The 21,754-nt window shown below is 39.3% G+C and overlaps 1 protein-coding gene across 9 annotated transcripts in view; it reads right to left on the bottom strand.

The window, feature by feature from the left end:
* The window catches only part of LOC142358650 (multiple epidermal growth factor-like domains protein 8), a 142,603-nt gene extending 121,572 nt beyond the window's left edge, over window positions 1-21,031 (bottom strand). For all 9 annotated transcript variants that reach the window (XM_075410125.1, XM_075410128.1, XM_075410127.1 and 6 more), the window contains exons 1-4: window positions 20,556-21,031; window positions 20,236-20,475; window positions 13,057-13,489; window positions 12,894-12,989 (exon numbers count right to left, since the gene is read on the bottom strand). In XM_075410125.1, the coding sequence (XP_075266240.1) occupies window positions 12,894-12,989; window positions 13,057-13,489; window positions 20,236-20,475; window positions 20,556-20,924 (1,138 nt within the window). In that variant the 5' untranslated portion in view covers window positions 20,925-21,031. The remainder of the gene's footprint in view (window positions 1-12,893; window positions 12,990-13,056; window positions 13,490-20,235; window positions 20,476-20,555) is intronic.
* Window positions 21,032-21,754: the final 723 nt, after the last annotated feature.

The raw sequence follows: 21,754 nt of genomic DNA, 5'->3' as shown, positions 1-21,754 counted from the left end.
ACCCATTAACATGTGAGTTTAATTTCTGGTTTTAAGTTGTGTCGAGTTTTCCTAGATCGAGAATATTCAGTTGCGTGGCTTTGTTATGTGCACTTTTGTGTGTCAGTTTTGCTTGTGAGAGGATTCCTCGGAATGATTCTGTGGCAATTTGTTGCCAGTACAATACAACTTTTGTCGTTGGAGGTAGAATTGTGAGCTTTGTCCCCTTTCGTCATTCTGTATGTGGCGAATGGGTGGAGGCATCTGGAGCCCAGGGGATTAGTTCTGCTATTATTCCCTGCGTAGCTGCATTGGAAATCTTTCTTCGTGTGATAAGGAGGCCCAGAGAAATCCATCAGCATTAGTTGTAACGTCATTGAAGATTAGATTTAAGAAGAACTATGCCAATTTCTTCGGGAAATGTGGTTAGAGTAGACTGAAGTGGCTCCCAAATGTCTTTTTTGATTAGACTTTGTGGGATCAGGAGGAAATGGACTGACCGAAATTGGGAATTTTAATGGGAACGTGATTGTGAATCAATGATTTCAATTTGAGTTGAATATTTAATACTTGGATTGACTGCTAGCGGTCACGGGTTTTTGGCACAAATTTGTTGGGGGAAGGGGGGGTAGATTCTTTTAAATTGTGTTTGCTGGGTTTTATTTGGAAGTTGTTTTTTTTTGTTTTATTATGTCGAGTTTAGAATTAATATTCCAGTGAAATGTTATGGCTCGACAGTTAACTGGGTTAAAGGTGTCAAATATTCTATCGACGCAATCAGAGAGGTTCGTTTTTTTAAAGTTTAAAGTTTTTGTTTTCATTTGAAACAATCTTTAATATGGCCTTGTTTGGGCGTACCCGGCAAAGAAGCGATCTCTTGGGGGAAATAAGTAAGTTTAAGGAGGAGTATCTAAAGAGGGGTAAGTTAATAGAACTTGGGTGGAAGGAAGTTCCATGGATTGACGGTTCTGGGTTGAAGAGTTGGCATCAATTAGGGGCTAAGTTAGTTGAGGAAGGGAGGGGGTCAAAAGTAGGTAAAAACGGTTGGCCGAAGTTGCCGTTAGGTATTCGAAATGAAGAAATTGTCGGGATAAAGGAGGATTTTTGTAAAGAAGTGGAACCACTTGCTGACTTAAATCAAGTTGAATGTTTTATTGATAATATGCCGGCTTCTCATGATGAATCACGCATATATGCTAAGGTATCAGCTTATGAATGTTTGTATGGCTCAGTCGGCTGGAGATTTAATATTGAAAGAATTCTAAATGGAGAAGTTCCCTCCGACCTAGATTGTAATGGGAGAGATGCAATGATACAGTTTGGTCCCTGGTGTAAGAAAAATGAAATTCTATAACTGTCGATTGTGGCGTTGTAATGATCAGGGGATGTAAAGATTGGGTTTTGTATTTCTATGAAGAATTCGTTAATTGGTTCAGCCACTCAAAGATTTGTTTTTTCATCCAATTTTGTAATTGCAGCTACTGTTTTCTGCATTCAAGTAATAAATAGTTAAATACTGCATTTCCCTCAAATAATTCTGCTTTCTGAAATTAATTCACTGTCTAGTGATATTCGCTTTAACTTTTTGTTCATTCTTGCATGTTTTTCATTTTTGGGGTTTGAATTGTGTTGCATTTCACGCATTCGCTTCCCCGTGAGAGGTTAAAACTGCATTTGATTTCGTTTTGTTTTAAGTTACTTCTATTTAATTCTGTTATGTGGCAGGTGAGTTGATTCATTTTTTTCCCGAGTTGTTTAGAAGTGATTCTTTGGTTGTTGTTTTATTACTAGAGTTTGATGGTCCCTGATGTCCTCTTTTTGGATTTAAAAATCAAAGAAACTGATAGATCTCCTTTTGCTCGAATGTTAAGAATACTGTTGTTGCTTATTACTGTTTCGCGTGTTTTTCCGTTGGTTTTTACGTTAAGGCTGGACTGCAATTATTTAGGCGCAAACTTCTTTAACTCTTGAGCTGATAACTAGGCCGCGCTTTAGAGGCTGATGAGATTATCATTGTGATGTAAGAGTTTTCTTTTTTTCTTTTGTTAAGTTTCCTGTTATTTTAGATTTTTTCCCAAGCTTTGAAATAGCATCTTTGAGGAAAGACTTAGGAAAAATTTTAAGCCGGGTTCAACAAGGAGACCGTTATTCTTTTTTAGTCCGAATTTAGGTCTGAAAGTTTGAGGGTCGTAGCTCTTCTAGGTTTCGCGATATCGCACTTTGAAGTGGAAAATTTTTTTCGACACTTGTAATTTTTTTCAAAATTAGTCTTCCCAAGGGAAAATTTCTGGACTTAGGCGTTTTTTTTCGAACTTTTTGATGCGAAAAATTTTCGTTTTTATATAAAAAATTTAATTCCTTTTTAAACAGTTCCGGTGTTCATGGTTCTGAGTGGGTACGCCCCGTAATGGGTTGGTAGTTTTGGTTGAGCTTGTTCTGGTATATGAGTGTAAATTGGTTAGGAAGTGACTAGTGGAGGTCTGTTAATATGTTCAATCGTTAGTGTGGGCTCTTCCGCACTTTTCAGTCGTTTGATCTAGTCCCTCAAAAAAGTGTACGGTGTATGTGCTCGTGTGCTATCGTTGTCCTGCTGGGTGTCAAATTCGTTTTTAATTTCCAAAGGCAGAACAAGTGAACATTTGTAGTGGATGTTCAAGATGTTCCTGTAGATATTCAAAGTCGTTGATTGCAACTACTTGCACTGACTTCGTTTTGATCTTTCTCCCTTCATGTGTTAATCGGAAAGGAAACCTGCGGTGTAGTTTTGCCCATTTATGTAAGAATTGTGAGTATGTGAGATGCAGAAAAACACATATCAGGAATGAAACGAATCCAAACAATAGTGACATCTGCCATGGAATATATTCCTTCAATCTGTTTTCAAGCTTGGGCTTCAGTGCTTGTATTTTCTCCAGAATTTTTTGCGCGATCTTTTCAATCGTTTGTGTGCTTGTTCTTCTTGAATCAACTTGTTGGAATTGTGGCTGTATCTGATGTAGAACTTGAATTTGTGCTTCTGATCTAGATGAGAAACTTCGCAATTCTTCATGTGGTGGTAGGAGGTTAAAGATTGTGCTTATTGGGTCAGGTAATTGGAAGTCAAGACGTATTGCCGGTACCGAATCACAAGCAGTAAGATCTGATCGTAAGTGAACGCTTGGTCCACGTAATTGCTTTCCACAACCTAATGTGATGAAAACTCTGCATCCAGGATGCTCAATCCTTGCTAAGGGATTGCTGCCATTCCCTGCGCTCTCGATGAGTGCGTAGTCGTCGCTTGCCGACGTTATTAACCGCCGAAGTCAAGATTGCGAGCCTTTTCAGTCAATGGTAATTCGATAACATCCAATTGACAGCGTTGCAATGCAAGTAGCTAGTCGTCGCGGTATAAAAGTGTAGCCATGCAAGACTGATGAGTCTGCACTGTAGGTATGGCTTTTGTGCGTATTGCATATTTTTGGAACCCAATACAATTTTTGAGCTTTGTCATCGGTAATCGCGAGTTCTTCTCCGTCGTCCGAGACGGCCATGTATTTGGCTTCTTGACGCCAAACTAATGCTTTTCCTGTATCTCCGTCTGGCATGGGGATGGGAATGGCATGTACCACATTCATAACTGTGCTCTTCGATGCCATCGGTATGGCCAGTGTCAGGATCAAACCTGATTCAATTGCCTCAACTTGTGTGACCAATTTTGTCTCATTGTACGAGAGAATGTATTGAATTGGTACGGCAAGTGACAATCGGTCCTGTAGCCCATTTTGTTGTAAGTGTACCATTGTAAGAGTTTCATGTAGCTGCTGACGAGGTACCAGCGACATAGGTAACAACTAGTTCATGAGTGGTGTTAGTGAATTCATAACATTAATTCTAAAGGTGCACAGAGCTGCTCTGTAGTTTTTAATATTCGCCAGAATTGTCTGGAAGATATTGCTCAAGACAAGACTAGGTTGGTTAATTTGCTCTCGAACGTAAAGATACTGTACAAAGTTTCTCAAATGGTGTACATTTTGGCGGAGCGCGGTAAACTGGCCCTCGGCTAGCTACCAGTTTCTGTTCTGTGTTTTAATGATTTCATCCTGCGCCTCTTTTATGGCTTTAAGTTCTACAGAGACAAAGAATTTTTCGTTTTATTTAGTGGTGATTTGCTCGACATGTTCTGTGAGGTATTGGAGATAAGCCAAAGCTTGTCTAATGTTTTCTTGGTTTCGTTTTATTCTATTGTCGCATCCACCAAAGACTATATTGATGAAGCAGAGTAATTTGTCTCCAGCGCAAACGCCTATTCCCAACACTGCAGCGGCTGCTGCAGCAACGTCGGCATCTCTCAGTTTTCGAGAAAAGGTTGTATCGGTCACGGCATGTGAGCGAAGGAGTTGTGACATTTCTATTTTAAACGATTCGACATCGTTTTGTGCAAGTTCGTTTTCCATAATAGCTTGTTTTGCAATCCATTGTAAGCCGGATGTTGATTCAGTCATGTTAGTATAATTGAGTGGTCAACCATAAATCTTTGAAGTCCACATACTTGCCAGTTCTCGAGTGAGATTTGTGAGTTTCGACTCTACTACTGTTTTATTGTAGACTGGGTAAGGGACTAGGATTTCTGTCTTTATAAATTTTTCTGTTAAGAGAATTTTCTGATTTAAGTTAAAAAGTACACCATCTTTAGTTGCCACTGCCCGCTGGTTACATGAGGTGGTTTGAATATTTGTCAGTAAGTGAAGTATGAAGCAGGCTATGGCTTGTTCCGGAAGGTAATTGAACATGGTTAATGAATAGAGTTGTTTTTTTTCGAGTTGAGAATGCTGCTGATTTCGAAGTGAAGAAAGTTGAAGAATGATTTTGCTAGTTATGTTTGTGGAATATATAGTGAATGCAAACGATTGTCATTGGGCGAAATAATAGCCAATAAGAAAAGGAGCAGTGAAGTAATGACGTCATAGTAAAGACTCGTCTGTGGTCGTGGCGTAGTCCAGACTAATGAAGATTGCCGTCAATTTCCTGCCTGAGGAGAGTTAGTGGAAAGACCCGCCTTCTGTTTGGTAAAATTGGACCTAGGTCCTAATTCTCTGGGAGGTACCCGATGCCTTAATGGCGGTGAAAGCCTAGGACCTTGGAAGATAAGGTCTGAGTTAGTTTCTGTTGTTTCAAATACTGGATCGTCGTACGATACTCCTTCGTTATATTCTTGGCTGTTGGTTACTGCTAATTCATTTGTTTGATCTCGTAGAGAAGCTTTCTCAGGCAAGTTGTTTCCATTTTCAGTTTCTGATGTTTGTTCAGTTGCATCATTGTTTTGGGGCATCAAAGTGTTGGTTACCGCAGAATTGAAGGTATCATTGATGTTTCCCGAAGCTATTGAGAAATAAAACTCAAGCTAGGACTCGGGGTCACTGGTGCTAGTTTCTATATTGCTATTTTCCGCATCACTGAAAGCAATAGAGAGGTCCGGGTCAGGGTAATGACTGAGTGGAAAGTAAGTGATTACTTTCACGTGCGGATCTTCTTCGGAGACTTGTAAGCTTTTATATACTGAGTGCTCTCTTGCCAATGCAAGGTGGTCGCCGCGTCTCAGTTTGTAGGGCCTTTGTGAGCCAGATCCGGCATCTGTTTGAGGGAATTTACAGTTTGCAGAAAACACTTAGTCTCCCACATAAATTGTTTCTGGTGATTCTCTTGCTGCAGACGGGACTGAGCCCTCCAAAAAGAATATATTTTCATCGTATATAGGTTCCTGTTGTATTTGTTGGTGGTTTGTTGGCGGTTCTTGTGCTGAGAAACTTGCTGTTTGTACATTTTGATTGAAACTGATTGATCTGGTATCTGGGACTGTTCTGGGTAGAGTCATTGCTTCTTGGTTGATGTGGTTCTCGATCTGGTTATCAAAAAACTGAGGTTCTCGTTCAACTTCTGGGATTGTGGGATCGACCTCAAAATTTCGAGGGTCGATTGATTCTAAGTCTTTGATTTCATATTGTGGTTTTATTGGTCGCAACCGCATTCTGTGTACACATTGTATAGTTTGTGTTAACTTTCCGCACAATATAATTGGCATTTGTGAGTCTCTTTTCCACTCGGTACATAGGAATCCATCAGCTCTGTTGTTTCTTCATAGTTGCGATTTGTGTTGTACACTTTGGGTCCAAATGAGGCAAGTTTGTTCTTTCAGAGATGCGTTGGATTTCCTGTCGTAATATTTCTTAGTGCTGGAGTGTATAAATACTGCGATATCAACATATCTATGCCAGTCTAAAGATGTTTGGTTTTCATTGATTCGCAAAATTTAATTGAGTGGGGCTTGATTTCTTTCGAGTAATCCAATTGTTTGCGTGTTTCAATGTGCAGTGTTTTAGTTTGAGTTCAAGAATTGTAGCGAGTTCGCTCATTAAATGTGACGTAAAAGCGGTCCCGAGATCGCCGATTATCTGTGATGGAATGTAGGAAAGTTACATGAAGATAGAAATAAGCGCTCGGGCTACAATGTCTGCGTCACCTTCCATCAGAGGTATTGCGAATAGGTATTTCGAGAAGACATCTATCCCGGATAAAATGAAAGTGTACGGTGAAGGGTGCATTTTTCCGACAAGGTGGATGAAGAGTACATCGGCTGGAAAATTTTGTAAGGAAGACATTGGTTGTAGAGGTGGTTTCAGAGCTGCTGTGGCACTAGGTTTTGTTTGAAAAAAAGGTCACGCAATTTTTGATGTAGTCAGTGTTTCCGTGAAATTTGGGAAGTAAAACCGTTTTCGAAATTCGGCTATGGTCCGCTCCAGAAACTGTTGTGAATGCGGAAAAGTACTTCTTTTCGCAATTGAATTGGAACAGAGTATTTTTTGATAAAGCTGTTTCCTGTATGATTGTAGAACTTTCTGTGTAGCACTCAGTCAAACATAGCGAGTCTTGGGTATTGTTTCAGGTACTTTTTCAACGCTGTTGAGAGATATTGGGCGGTTGTTGGTGGGCCTCTTTCGAACCGAATGATAACCCTTTTGATGTCTGGGTCTTTGTTGTTCGGTTCTTATATTCAATGGCGAGTGACCGGTTTTATCCAACTCGACCATTGGATTGTGATCGTGTATTGCCTCGAGTTGCGCCGGTTTTATTTGTTGAGTATGAACCTCCTCAATGATTTCTGTTTGATCTGTTTCGTTGACGGTCTGAAAAATACAATGTTTCCTAGTGTTTTCCTTGGATTTTTCGTGCAGGAGTGTATTAATTGAGTTGTCTGGGACTTCGGCGGCAGTGTCAATTTGGACTTCACTGATTGGTAACTTCGAGTTTATGCGAAGTGTGAGTTTTTCCTTCGGGTTTATGTGTATCCTTGATAGGTAATCTGCCGCGAAGTTGAGTTTTCTAGGGATATGTCCTAGTATTATGTCAAAACTCAGTTTGTGATCTAATGCATTCCACAGCGTTGGTGGAATGATCTTTGTTTGAAAGGATCTGTTGACAGCTCTGTTGTCTGTTAGGACTAGTACTAGTTTCTCGAATCCCCAAAGGATGTTTGCAAACATATCCAGGGCAAAATGAACGGCAAAAAATTCTTTCGCGTAAAGTGACATCTTGAGTTGATTGGGTTTGAAAATACGTGAACCGAAACTTACAGGTGCAAGATTATGTGTTCAGACGTTCCGTTTGGGTGTAATCCTCGGTCATTACTACAAATCCGGCAGCATAGAATGATGCATCGGCCATAATGACATTGTCTATTGGTCATCGGCAGCCTCAGTGATATTTCGCAGGCTGATTGTAGGTCTTGTGTCAGTTTCCTTCACATTGTTGTGCTCTTCGTTTATTTCAAAGTCTGTTTTTTACTTAAAAAAAATTCTATTAAAAGGAAGCAGCTTTTCTCCGAGCTCTGGTATAAAAGCTTTGTAAAAATTGAAGAAACCGATCATTCTCTTTGTTTGCTTAACACTTTTCGGCATCTTGAATGTTCTGAGAAACATCGCGATTTTCGGTTTGATGGGGGTCAAACCCTCTGAAGTTATCTTGTTCCACAAGAACTGAATTTCCTGCAAACCAAAGGCGCATTTATCTGTAGCTAGCTTCATTCCTGAATCTCTGATGCTCGTAAAGACTGCTTATAGTTTTTCCAGCATATCTGGGAGATCAGGAGCACCTACTCCAATATCGTCTACGTATTGAAAACATTTGTCAGCTGTAATTACGTGGTCAAGATTCTGTCGCATGAAAGAGCTGAATGCGCTGACACTTCTGCTCAGTCCGTGTGCTAATATTTTAAATGCGTATGTTCGCGATGCAAAATTGAAGGCGAGCAGTTGAATAGATTGCTCGTTGGCCATTGGCACGGAGCAGTATCCGTGGCTTCCGTCCATTTTGCAAAAAAGCTTTTTGCCTGCAAAATGGCTTCCTGCATCAGCCAGTGTTGCTACTAGGAAATTGTTGTTGTTATAGTCATTTCGAATTAGGTGGGTGATTTTATGCAGCTCTAATAATATTCGAAGTTTTCCATTCGGTTTTCTTTATGCGAAGTTGGTGATGAATATTTTCTGAATGGCAACGTTTTAATCACGCCGTAGTATTGTAATAAGGCGAGTTCTACTAAGAGATCGTTTTTGAAGTGGATGGAAACGCTTTGATTTTTTTGAATATACTACGGTTTTTTAATATACTTTTGGAATTGGATATGGTCTATCAGTATCAGGCGTGAGTTTTACTGAGAATTTAGAGGTGTAGCCAATGTCAAGGCGACGTCTTGTACATATATCGTTGAATTCCAATAGGATATTCTCTGTCTTATTTTCGTTGTCTGTTAGGACACTTCCGTGCCAATTAAAGGATTCCAAGAATGTTTTTCGGTCCTCTACATTATCCAGTGGTCGAATGGACTCTCTCTCTCTTCTTGAAGTGAATGAGTTCTTCGTAAATTCGTTTTTCTAGTTCTGAGTTTGGATGGATCTTCAGTTGTCTCTGGGGTTGCAAACCAATATTTTGCGTTGTGAATAACTGTGCTGTAATTTAGCTGGCCCTTCGCTACTTTCTGAATATATTTCGATATGGTTTTTGTTGTCTTTGAGAAATTATCAATTTCCAGCAACCCAGCAACTTGCGCTCTAATGGGATAAGATAGCGAGCTTGTTCGGGTGTGATTATCGTGAAAGTTGAAGGTAATGTGTTTTTGATTGTGATAGGTACTTCCGTTGTTGATAGCCATTAGTTGAATTGGTTTGTCCTTTAGCATTTTGTCTATTGTACTCGTAAGGCAGACTGATATGTTTTCGAATTTTGTTGTGGGCTCTACTATTCCAATTTGGTGATCTGCTTCTAATGGTTGACAAGGCATGAGTTCGTTAGTTTGTGTTCACCGTGGTTAATTATAACTCGAGTGGTAGTTTTTAGATAAATTTGACGCTTGTTATTGAATCGTTTTGATGTTTTTGAGCCTGCCGTCTGCATCAAATTCAGCTGAAGTGTAAAATCAGGGAAAGGTTGATAGCAGTTGTGGGCGTCCATTCTTATTTCATTTTTGTCGAAAAAAGGGAATCCAAGTAATATGCCGGAGAGTTTCTCAAAAACCCTTAAGTCCTCTGTGAGCTCTAAATGGCCAATTTTGAAAAATAAATTTTTCGTGAATAAGATTTGAGACTGATGCATAAACGGCATAAACGCTGTTGAGACGGTTATTTCCGGTGATGCCTTTTTTATGGGTTTTTGCGTTAGATCATTGTAGATTTTATCAAAATGTTTTTGTGACATAGCGCTACTAAATGCTCCAGTGTAAGCTATGGCTTTCATTGTAATTGAGCCTAATTGAATGGGAATCAGGAAGTTTTCGTTATAACTAGTTGTACAAAAAAAGCTTAATCTGTAGAAAAGCATGCAGACTGTTCAGTTTTTTGGCTGTTGGTTGAATGGCATTGTGGTGTCGCGATAAGGTGGTTGCCTCTGAGTGCAATCACGTGCGGTATGCTGTTTGCTTGCGCTTATCCTGCAAAAAGTCCGCAGTGGTGTGGGAGACCGTTGTCGCTGGTTGTATTGTTGACTTCGGTTGTTGTATCTGCTTATAGCGTTTGTACCTCTTTCTCTACCTCGATAGAAGGGGCGGTTTTGATAACCGGAGAAGCTTCTATTTGGGTTTGGCGATCTGTATGATGTGTTATTTCTGTTGTAGTTTGTGAAAGGCTTGTTAATGTGTTTTGGGTGGTGTTAGGCCATCTTGGTGGCGTTGTTTGTGAGGCTGATGCCTGAATTGAAGCATTCCTGCTGCCATTATATTTTCGACCGCTTGGTTAAAAGCAGATTTTTGGGAGCTTGTTAGTGAGTTGAAGGCTGTGGTGTGCTGGCTCTGGGTTTAATTGGTCTATTCGAAATCGTCTTTTGACTATGGAGCATAAGTCGTTTACTCCCACAATGTCCAATTCTCTGCGAAGAACTTTTTTGTATTTCAAGGTCATCGCCTGTATAAATTGTTCTCGGACTCTTCTTGTCCGCTCGTCATTGCGGTCAATTCCGGCACCAGCGTCATCGACGATTGCTAAGTTGGCAAGCCGCTGAAAGTCAGTTAGAAAATCGTCTGGTTGCTCTTTCACGGGATCAAATTTTCTGCACTGTGAGTCTAACTCAAAATTACGCCGTTGGTCTGGACCTGAGTAGCGGTAGCAGTTAACTGTTCTAATGCGTCACCAAGGGCGTTTCGTTGTTTTCTGGTAAGCGTAGATAATAGTTTAAAGCGTTTCCGCCGAAGTGTAAATTTAGGTATCGGGCTTGTTGGTTATGATCCGCCGGAATTAAAGCAACTGCTATGCTTGCTCTCAAAAGACCTTCAAATTGGTCCCAGTTTTCGTTGGGTAGCCCGGCAAAACGTTTGAACGATACTTGTGGTGAGTGCGGCGCGGCCATATCTGTTGTTGTATTTTACGAGTGAAAAGAACAATTCTCCTGTGGATCTTGTCCGTTTGCTTTCAATCGACAAAGTTGGCAGGTCGGGATTATTGGTTTATTTGAGGTGATTAAGCTGATTTTTCCAGCATTAGCTTCTATGAGTTCGTGTATATCACCCTCTGGGAGTTTAAGTTTTGTTGAGTTTTATTTATTTTTAATGATGAATATTCCGTGCCTCTTGGATATCGGTGGAACAATTTTGACATTGGGGAGTTGTTACACGGCATCCAGAACATGCTTGTTTTTGAGTGATAAATTTCCCAAAAAATAAACATTAGTTTGAGATAAACATGAATTTTGAGACAATTGATTTTTTTGTGAAGCTTCAGCTGTGATAATTTTTCTGATTCCGTGTCTTTATTGTTCCAGAATGACGCTCATGATCTCTGTCGCCATATTGTAACTCTCTGCAGAGCGATTCTAATAGGAATTTCCTTCTAATGTTTGGGTTCCGTGTGCAGTTTTTATGTTTCATTTTCAAATATTTTTAGTTCATTCTATTAATAGATAGTTAATATTTTGTAAATTTTATTTGAGACTGAGTCTTCATGCTCGATAGTTCATAACTCTTTTCGTGTCAAGCAACCATTCTTCAAGACTTGAAAAGCTTCGTTGGCCAGTAATGATCGTTAAACTGAGAAAAGGGCAAAAATATTCAAACATTTTGAAAACAACCGCAAATTTAAACAAAGTCTTGCTAAAATTCAAGATATTAAAATCTTCAAAACCATTTCAATGTCTTAAGAGACTATCCAGTATCCCTATTTCAGGCTTTAAATAGTTTCACTGGCTCATAAACTTGGAACCTGATAACTTTCAAAAGTTGAAAAAAAAACTAAATTTTATTAAAAATGCTAAAGTTGGAGTCCTTAAAATATTGATAATCATTTCATTATTTCTAGCAACTATCGTGGAGTTGAAATTTTGAAAAACATTCCATTACATTTAGAAATTATACAGAAACCTATTGTCAAACCCTAGAGGAGGTTCCTCGGCTCTTGAGGCTGGAGAAACACAAAAACCGACAGAAGCTTATTATCAAACCCTTTAGGACGTTTTCTGGCCCCTACGTCTGGAAAGAGGTGATTAATGCAAAATGTCAAAAAATTGAAAAAATATGCACATTTTGTCGAAAAAATTCGTTATTTTGCACGAAAAATTTGTTATTTTAAAAATTGAAACCATTCCAGTACCACTGGAAACTATGCAGTAGCCTTTTATAAAACCCTAGAGGAGGTTCCTTGACACCTAGAGCTGAAAGAACTGAAAAATGACAAAGATTTTTAAAAATCTTGAAAAAAACTGTGAAAATTAAAACAAAATTGCGAGTTTGTAGCGATCCATTAATTGTCAGTAGCCACGGAGCTATGGTTGCACCGCGTTGCTGATGGGGAGGGAGGGGGTGGTCAACAGTGGGGTGTCTTCAACCTCTAAGAACCACCCTTCACACCATAAGTATAAGTCTCCGAAATATTTTGAGCAGAAACAGAACTGAAAGGCTCTAAGAGCACTTAATGCCCGCTTGGCGCTACCTGTTTATCCCGTTTTTGAGGACGAAAACTCAAAAGCGTCAGACGAAAAATCGGTCAAGCGAAAAATCGCATAAAAAAGACTGACAGGACTAATATAATTGCTACAAAATTCGTTTGAGAGCAATTTAAAAATCAACTTTGTTTGAGAGCAAACAATCAATAGACTTACATCAAAAACTATAGGTGAATTCCCATAAACTTATAGAACTCTACTGAATGCTCTTTTTATGTAATTGCAGATGCTATTTCTCCTTCTCTTGGAAGCTTTGCAACTCGATTAAAAACTCTTCATACCGCGAAATTAAGGATACTGAGCACCACAGATGCGATGGTCAAAGATTAATCTGCCGGTACTACTACCATGTTTAAATTTCCAGCTGGCTGCCTAACGCTAACAACAGTAATTTGTTACAATTATTGTTACAATAATTGCCAATCGATCGGTGTTCGAAATATTTTCCTGTATTTACTCACCTCCAACTATATAGATGTGACATTTTCCAACCAAATTAGCAGTGTGCCAAGCAACATCTGGACCTTTCTGAGGCAGAACTCGCCAAATTCGGTCGCCTAAAAACAGTACTAGGCTCATGATTAATACACACAAGATATAATAGTTTGGCGGTGGTAAACTTGCCTGTATTGAAATAGTAAATTTCTCTAGAATGATTGTTGGGAAATTCGCCGCTCCGACCACCGATCATAACTAGCTCGTAATTTCCATTCACAGTGACTGCAGTTAAAGTATGGCCCATCAGAGGCGGAGGGTTTAACCCGTTGTGAGTTGCTACATTCACAGGTCGCCATTGATTCTGTTCAAAATCGTAAAATAAAAATTCGCTCAAAATAGAACTCAGGTTGAAACCTCCATAGATGTATATGGCATTATCGTCTGAATCGCTATTTGACTTTACGTATACGGCAGCTGATGACATCCTCCCTGCAAACTCCCAGGGTTTATGCGAGTGCAGTCGGTACCAGATATCTTCTCCTCCTTCTTCCAGATTCAAAGAGCAAGTCTCTCCAATATTTTTTCCTCTGCAACTGCACCATTGTCGGCTTATATCGGTCTAAAACCACCACTAATTAATTGCAAAACAGCAGTCGTAATCGTTACCAAACTAACAATTTTATTGTGTGCCCAGATACCAAACTCAAACATAACCGACTAACGTCGGAAGAATTGCTCTCGAACTACTAGTGCGAGCTCTAGCCTATTGCAGCCTGCTTCAGTCAGGGGGACAAAATTGCCAAGGGAGCTCAAATGACATCATTAGAGGTTATTATATACCATTATAACCACTAAATTAAAAGTGAAAAAAAGACACCAATTTTGGCCAACATTTCATTTGACTTTTAGCAGTGAACTCCCGCCACTCGATTTCAGCTGCTTAAAATTGCGAATGAAAGAGAAATTTAGATCACGCAAAACGAAAAAAGTTAAAGGGTGCGAAAGTCACTCGAGAAGTCAAATCGCTCAAACAAAAATTGTGCAAAAAAACAGACCAACACGTTCATAATAATTGCTTCCAACTTCGTTCGAGAGCAATTAAACATAAACGCCAGATTGCCAAAATAACTGCAAAAAAGACTTGTGCCGTAGAGTATAGATAACATGTATTGTTGGAATTAGATAAGGGGTGAAGTTTAAGCGTATAAACTTTTTAATAGAAACTTGGTTGATTTGGTTAAGTATCGAAATCTTGAACATGTCAACTTTGACCTTTTGTGGAGTGATATCAGGTTGCACTGATTAAATTGGCTTTTTCTAGGGTTTGAAATCTCAAACTCTTCTTCCGGGAAATCTCAATAGGGGATGAACTCTGTGTAACTCAGTGACGACTCAATATTTTGTTAAGATTCTGATTTTTAAGTTGATTGAAAATTCAAAATAAAACAAACAACTTTTAATCAGTTTTAAGAGCCTACAATAAATTTATCCAGCAGGAAGCCTTACCTTTTACTAATATATTTTGACGTCCTAAAGTGCCCACTAAAGAAACAAAAGCAATAAACCAATTGTATTTTTCATTCTTGTGTAGTAGTTATTCTACATCCGATGTTTTTCAACTGCGGTAACTAAATTCTGTTTTTCAAGAGCTTTAGAGAAAAGATTTAGAATCAAGATCTTTACAAAAAAAACCATTCCTATATAATTAGAAAGGCAAATTTGATTCATTCTGTACCCATGAAAATGAGTTTCTCGCCCTCTGAATCTTCTTTGAAAAAATGAGATTTTGAAATCCATTTGTGTTGTGCTTAGCTTCATGGTTTGATAAAAAAAACTCTTAGTTAATCCCAAGTTTTCATTCCATTTCACCAATTTGGATAGGTAGCCAAACGATTATAGAACTACTTTTGATGGCTCATTGATTAGTACCGGGCGTTTCAACTCGGCTTTGCCGTCTATCTCAACTATGCCCGGTACACTAATCAAACATAGCCGGCAAATTGCCGGAAAACAGCCGCCGCTAACGCACATCTGGATTGAAACAGAAAACGAAAACATAGCCGGCAGATTGCCGGAAAATAGCCGCGATAGACGCTTGCGGCCTCCCATGAATTGAAACAACTAAAGAAAAAAGATAGACAGATCGACCACAAGTCCTTTAATACACCACTAGACTTTTTGGGTTAGATTAGGACTGTCAATTTTTTGACATATACGGTCTATAAGGAAACAGCCCTAAAAAGAGCTTTCAAAATTGATAATCGAAATCAAAAACTCAAGACAAACTCTAGAATTAGGGCATATAAGTTTGGCACTACTTAGATGCACACTATTGATCTATATTTAAGGTTCCATAAGTGAGTTCAGAAGTCATCTCTTTTGTGAGATAAGTCACGGAATTGACCTAAAAGCAGAAGTGACGTCATGCACAAAAATTTTAACTGCAAAGCAGTAGAAGTCTGAAATCATTGAAAAAGTCAATTCCAAGAATCATCGATGGAGACGACAGATTAAAAAACACCACGATGTCCCCAATAACAGCCACTATCGCTTCGCGGCTATTAAAAACGTTAAACTTTTCCTCAGTCTCAAAATAAAGGTTCTAATTTGGTGTGCAGATTCAATTAGATTCTATTACTGTACTTGATTCAGCTTCTAAACTGAAAGCTAGTAAGCTTAATAAAAAATGTCAGCGATAAATCGACCTTATTAACTTTGACAACCTGATGCGCAAAGACTTAATGACCGGGCTTTATCGGGTTATCCCGTTTCTTTTGATTTTGCTCTTTTGACTTCGACCGCAATCACTACATTGCGCATATCATTGCGTGAAAAAAATAAAATCCATTCAGTTGAAACAGTGAGTGAGGTAAGTCAGAAGTCAAGCGTGAAAATCGTGACTTATGTAGAACGAAAAACGTGATCAGAAGGAAAAAACGAATTAAAAAACACAACTAGAAGACTTCCGGAAACGACTCGGAGCAGAAAATTGATTACCATAACTAACGCAATGCACCTACAAATTGCTTATTCTGATAAATTTGTAACGGTAACAGGCAAAATAACAATGGAAAAGAAAAAACTTGCTTATGAATTGCGGTTCAAAAACAACTACTGGCAAAAACCTCTCGACGCATTTATTTACTATTCATTAATTAACTACCAATTGACTGAAAAAGAGACAAAATAGTTCATATAGAGAAAAACTAGAAAAAAATTAAGAACAAGCTGCAAAAAGGAAATCTGTTCAACAAAACATTTGTACAAACTTATCCACAAAACGCTATTTCCTACAAATTATTTGGCAAATACATTTTTATTAATCCTTCTGTACAGGCACTAAACCACCTAACACCTGACAAAACCCTATTAAACGACAAAAAAATACAACGAACGAAAAAAACCCGAACAGTTATGAAACTTGCTTTATTTATTTCAGTGAAAAGTGACCTTTACGGCTGCTTTTAGGAGCAGACACTATCAAATAACTCCAAGCTAAAGATAGAACAAGAAACAGTATAGCGGTAAGTTTAAAAGGACAAAATAGGCCAGTATAGAGAACAAGAAATACTGTATCGCTATACTGAACAAGAAACAGTATAGCGATAAGTTTAAAAGGACAAAATAGGCAAAAAATTATTGAATTATCTTTAAAAAACATAAACCGACAAATTTCGGAAGAATTGCTCTTCAACGACAGGCGAGGCAATTTAATTCACGGTCTTAAGTATAGATCAATTTTTCTTGATGGGTGCAAAAAACATCGACCCCACAGGAATTCGAACCACTGACCTCCCGATCCATGGCCACCCTCACTACGCACTGCGCTACGATTCACTTAATTTTCCTATGAAGCGACCGATTTTATATTAGCAACAAGCTTTACTACGGAGCACTAGAGATCACTCAAAAATGATGAACGAAAGCGTGAAAAAGTCACTTGTGAAGGCAAAGAATGTTCTAGAAGAAAAGCACAAAATTGTCAAGCAAAAAACTTGCATAAAAAAGACACACAAGTTTACAATAATCGTATTTATCAAACGCGTGAGCTCTAAAATGGGACCAAAATTTTTGCATGTTTAAGGGGCCTCTCGAAGCGCATGTTTAAGAGCCGCATTGAGCAGCATGGTTAGGCGATCAAGTCGAGAGAGGCCAATGACATAACGTGTTTTTCTGCAAATTTTTAGCATTACAGATTCTGCCCTATTCTAGAACACTCTTAGCTTTCAACAAAGTTTTTCACGCTTTACTTTTTGATTTTTGTGTGATCTCAAATGCTCTCAATCTGAACCATGTTTTTTGATACGATAAAAGCGATTGTGAGAAACGGTGGTATGTAGTCGTTATAGCGCAACTGGTAAGATGGAGGACTGCTATCCTGAGGGGCGCGGGTTCAAACCCGTGCAGGGTACCCTCCCTTTCGTGGATATGAAAGTTTCTAACCAACCCCATGCCGCCTGTTTTTCGAGAGCACTTCTCGCGACGCTGAGTTAATTTATGTTCCTGTATGTGTTTGGGGGATGAAAATGCTAATCGTATTTATCAAACGCGTGAGCTCTAAAACGTGACAAAATTTTTTCATGTTTAAGGGGCCTCTCGAAGCGCATGTTTATTGAGCAGCATGGTTAAGCGAACATTTCGCGAGAGGTCAGTGACCTAAAAGGCTCAAAATAGATAGGTGAGAACCGAACTTTGGAGAAAAGACTGTTAGTCAGGTGCAGTTACCACTAGGCTTAGAGTGCTGAAAAGTATGCTCGTCCAGAGAGAGGATTTACTGTCCTGAGTGCTACGTGTTTTTTGAATTCAGCCGAAGTAAGTTTGAAATTCTTATTGCAGAAGTGTTTTTATGCAAAATTTTCACAGATTCTGCGCTATTCTAAAACACTCTTAGCTTTCAAATAATTTTTTACGCTTTACTTTTTTATTTTTGTTTGATCTCAAATGCTCTCAATCTGAAACATGGTTATTGATATAATAAAAGCGATTTTTAGAAACGGTGGTATGCAGTCGTTATAGCGCGCTTGGTAAGATGGAAGACAGCTATTCTGAGGGCCGAGGGTTCAAACCCGTGTCGGGCCCCCTCCCTTTAGACATGAAAAATTCTAATCAACTCCATGATGCCTGTTTTTCGAGAGCACTTCGCGCAACGCTGAGTTGTTTTATGTTCTCGTATGTGTTTGGGGGATGAAAATGCTAATCGTATTTATCAAACGCGTCAGCTCTAAAACGGGACAACATTTTTGCGTGTTTAAGGGGCCTCTCGAAGCGCATGTTTAATGAGCAGCATGGTTAAGCGAACATTTCGCGAGAGGTCAATGACGTAAAAGGCTCAAAGTAGATAGGTGAGAACCGAACATTGGAGAAAAGACTGTTAGTCAGGTGCAGTTACCACTAGGCTTAGAGGGCTGAAAAGTATGCTCGCCCAGAGGGAGGATTTATTGTCCTGAGTGCTACGTGTTTTTTGAATTCAGCCGGAGTAAGTTTGAAATTCTTATTGCAGAAGTGTTTTTCTTAAACATTTTCACAGATTCTGCGCTATTCTAAAACACTCTTAGCTTTCAAATAATTTTTTACGCGTTACTTTTTTATTTTTGTTTGATCTCAAATGCTCTCAATCTGAAACATGTTTATTGATATAATAAAAGCGATTTTTAGAAACGGTGGTATGCAGTCGTTATAGCGCACTTGGTAAGATGGAGGACAGCTATTCTGAGGGCCGAGGGTTCAAACCCGTGTCGGGCACCATCGCTTTTGGATAAATAAAAAATTGTAATCAACACCATGCCGCCTGTTGTTCGAGAGAACTTCTTGCAACGCTGAATCGTTTTACATTCCTGTGTGTGAGTTTGTGTTTGGGTAATGAAAATACCAACCGTATTTATCAAACGCGTGAGCTCTAAAAGGGGGCAAATTTTTTGCATGTTAAAGGGGCCTCTCCAAACGCATGTTTAAGAGCCGCATTGAGCAGGCGCATGTATGAGAGCCGCATTGAGCAGCATGGTTAAGCTAACATGTCGAGAGAGGTCAATGACATAAAAGGGTCAAACTAGATGGGTGAGAACCGAACCAGGGACAAAAGACCGTTAGTCAGGTGCAGTTACCACGGGGATATGAGGGCTTGAAAGTATGCTCGCCCAGAGGGAGGATTTACTGCCCTGGGTACTACGTGTTTTTTTAAATGCTCCCGAACTAAGTTTGAAGTTCTTACTGTAAACGTGTTTTTCTGCAAGTTTTTAGCTTTACAGATTCTGCCCTATTCTACAACACTCTTAGCTTTCAACAAAGTTTTTCACGCTTTACTTTTTGATTTTTGTGTGATCTCAAATGCTCTCAATCTGAACCATGTTTTTTGATACGATAAAAGCGATTGTGAGAAACGGTGGTATTTAGTCGTTATAGCACAATTGGTAAGATGGACTGCTATCTTGAGGGTCGCGGGTTCAAACCCGTGTCGGGTACCCTCCCTTTCATGGACATGAAAGTTTCTAATCAACCACATACCGCCTGTTTTTCGAGATCACTTCTCGCGACGCTGAGTTGATTTATGTTCCTGTATGTGTTTGGGGGATGAAAATGCTAATCGTATTTATCAAACGCGTCAGCTCTAAAACGGGACAACATTTTTGCGTGTTTAAGGGGCCTCTCGAAGCGCATGTTTAATGAGCAGCATGGTTAAGCGAACATTTCGCGAGAGGTCAATGACGTAAAAGGCTCAAAGTAGATAGGTGAGAACCGAACATTGGAGAAAAGACTGTTAGTCAGGTGCAGTTACCACTAGGCTTAGAGGGCTGAAAAGTATGATCGCCCAGAGGGAGGATTTACTGCCCTGGGTCCTACGTGTTTTTTAAATGCTTCCGAACAAAGTTTCAAGTTCTTTTTGTAAACGTGTTTTTTGCAAATTTTTACCATTACAGATTTTGCCCGATTCTAGAATACTCTTAGCTTTCAACTAAGTTTTTCATACTTTTGTTTCATCTCAAATGCTCTCAACCTACAACATGTTCATTGATACGATAAAAGCGATTGTGAGAAACGCCGATATGAAGTTGTTATAGCATGTTGTTAAGATGGACGACTGCTATTCTGAGGGTCGAGGGTACGAACCCGTGTCGGGTACCCTCCCTTTAGACATGAAAAGTTCTAATCAACCCCATGACGCCTGTTTTTCGAGAGCACTTCGCGCGACGCTGAGTTGTTTTATGTTCTCGTATGTGTTTGGGGGATGAAAATGCTAATCGTATTTATCAAACGCGTGAGCTCTAAAATGGGACATTTTTGGATGGTTAAAATGCAATTGCTACAAACTTCTCTTGAGAGCAATTAAAAATTACTTACTAAAAGCGAACCAGCTAGAGAAGTACTTACTTTGACGACAGTGCATTCTCCTTGACTCTTGTGTTGCCAACATTTTTCAGCACACTGCCGAAAACTACAGTCGCTTCCCACATACTTAGGATACCTCTGACACTCGCAGTAGTAGTTACCCGCACCATCTTGTAAACATTTTCCGTGTCCAGAACAGCTGTTGGGGCACTTTGACACTTTATATGTGGCTTTAAAACCTTTCAAGAAGAAATTCGTGTCGGAAAACATGTGAATGTGGAGCTGAAACAAGCAAAATGCTAATACAACATGCCGTCCAAACTCGAAGCAGATGTATATATTACTTTTTAAAAAGAGATTACCTTTCCACTTGAAGAGGTCATTGTTACATTGTCACGAAGGCCACTTAAAGCACCGATCAAACGTGAGTTTCCAGTGTCTTCTATTTCCTGTACGAAAACATAATCGAAACTGCACTCTGTCGCTAGTTGAGTGAAAGTGATTGACACTGAAGCCCCTGTTAGGGAACTTTCGTTCCTCTCTATTAGCCATTCACAGTGCACAGAGTTTATTGCTTCATCCCCGTCAGTAATATTTCCACTTTCACCATCATTGGACAAAATAATTCTCCTCGGTTCCTTTCCTCGACAACTTTCTCCGTTGATTAGATCAGATAACAGATTTGTTATACAGAAAATGAGAGTGGTTAGTAGTATAGGAGGGCCTTTCATTTCGGAAGGGAAAGAGGATGGATACAAATTTCAATGCTATTTACATACTAAATTATCTGGAACAGAAAAGTTTTGAAAACTCGGGATCTTTCAAGTTTGTGCATCCCCAGTTACAGAGAACTTGTCATTACTTTGTAAACCAATATGTTGTTGTTGTGACTTTTCGGCATCAAGCCGAGGGGATTGCTCCCATAGAAGTTCTGGTCTTGATTCCACTATTTTCTGCAATCGGAGCAATCACAGAAAATGGTCCATGTACACACTACTCTTTCGTTGAAGTTCAACATCAGACGGTCCCACAGGAATGACAGAATACGTCTTTTGAGTCCCACAGGCTGGGAAAAGTCTATCTCTTCAGGCAGATTGTTGGCAACTTTGGCAGTTCGAAAGTAAAAGTTCTCTCTGAATTTCTCGGTTCTCAGTTTTGGAAATTTGAATAATCTGCTTTTAACTCTACCATATTGGTGTTCATAGGTTTCTATCAATGGAAGTGCGTTTTCTTTATCATGGTACAGTTTAGACAATAGAAGTAAATCATTGAGTTGCAAAAACATAGGAAGCGGAAGTAATCTTAGGGATACCATGTTTTCAAAGTACGACATATTCCTATAGCCCGTTATCCACTTCAACGCACGTTTTTGAAAGCATTCCATTAGTCTCATACTTCCACGCGATGGGTGCCAAGTGCTTGAAGCAAAAGTAATCAAGGGTAGAATTAGGGATTTATATAAGGGTAGAATTAGGGATTTATAATCAAGGGTAGGATTAAATAACAACATTTTTCAGCAGCAAGTGCCATTCTGTTCCTGGATACCCAAAGTGAGATTCTG

The sequence above is a fragment of the Convolutriloba macropyga genome, chromosome 2, assembly GCF_964194025.1.
Source record: "Convolutriloba macropyga chromosome 2, txConMacr16.3, whole genome shotgun sequence".
In the NCBI taxonomy this organism is placed as follows: Eukaryota; Metazoa; Xenacoelomorpha; order Acoela; family Convolutidae; genus Convolutriloba; species Convolutriloba macropyga.
Note: the sequence above shows the minus strand (reverse complement) of the source record. Positions and strands in the feature narration are given on the sequence as shown.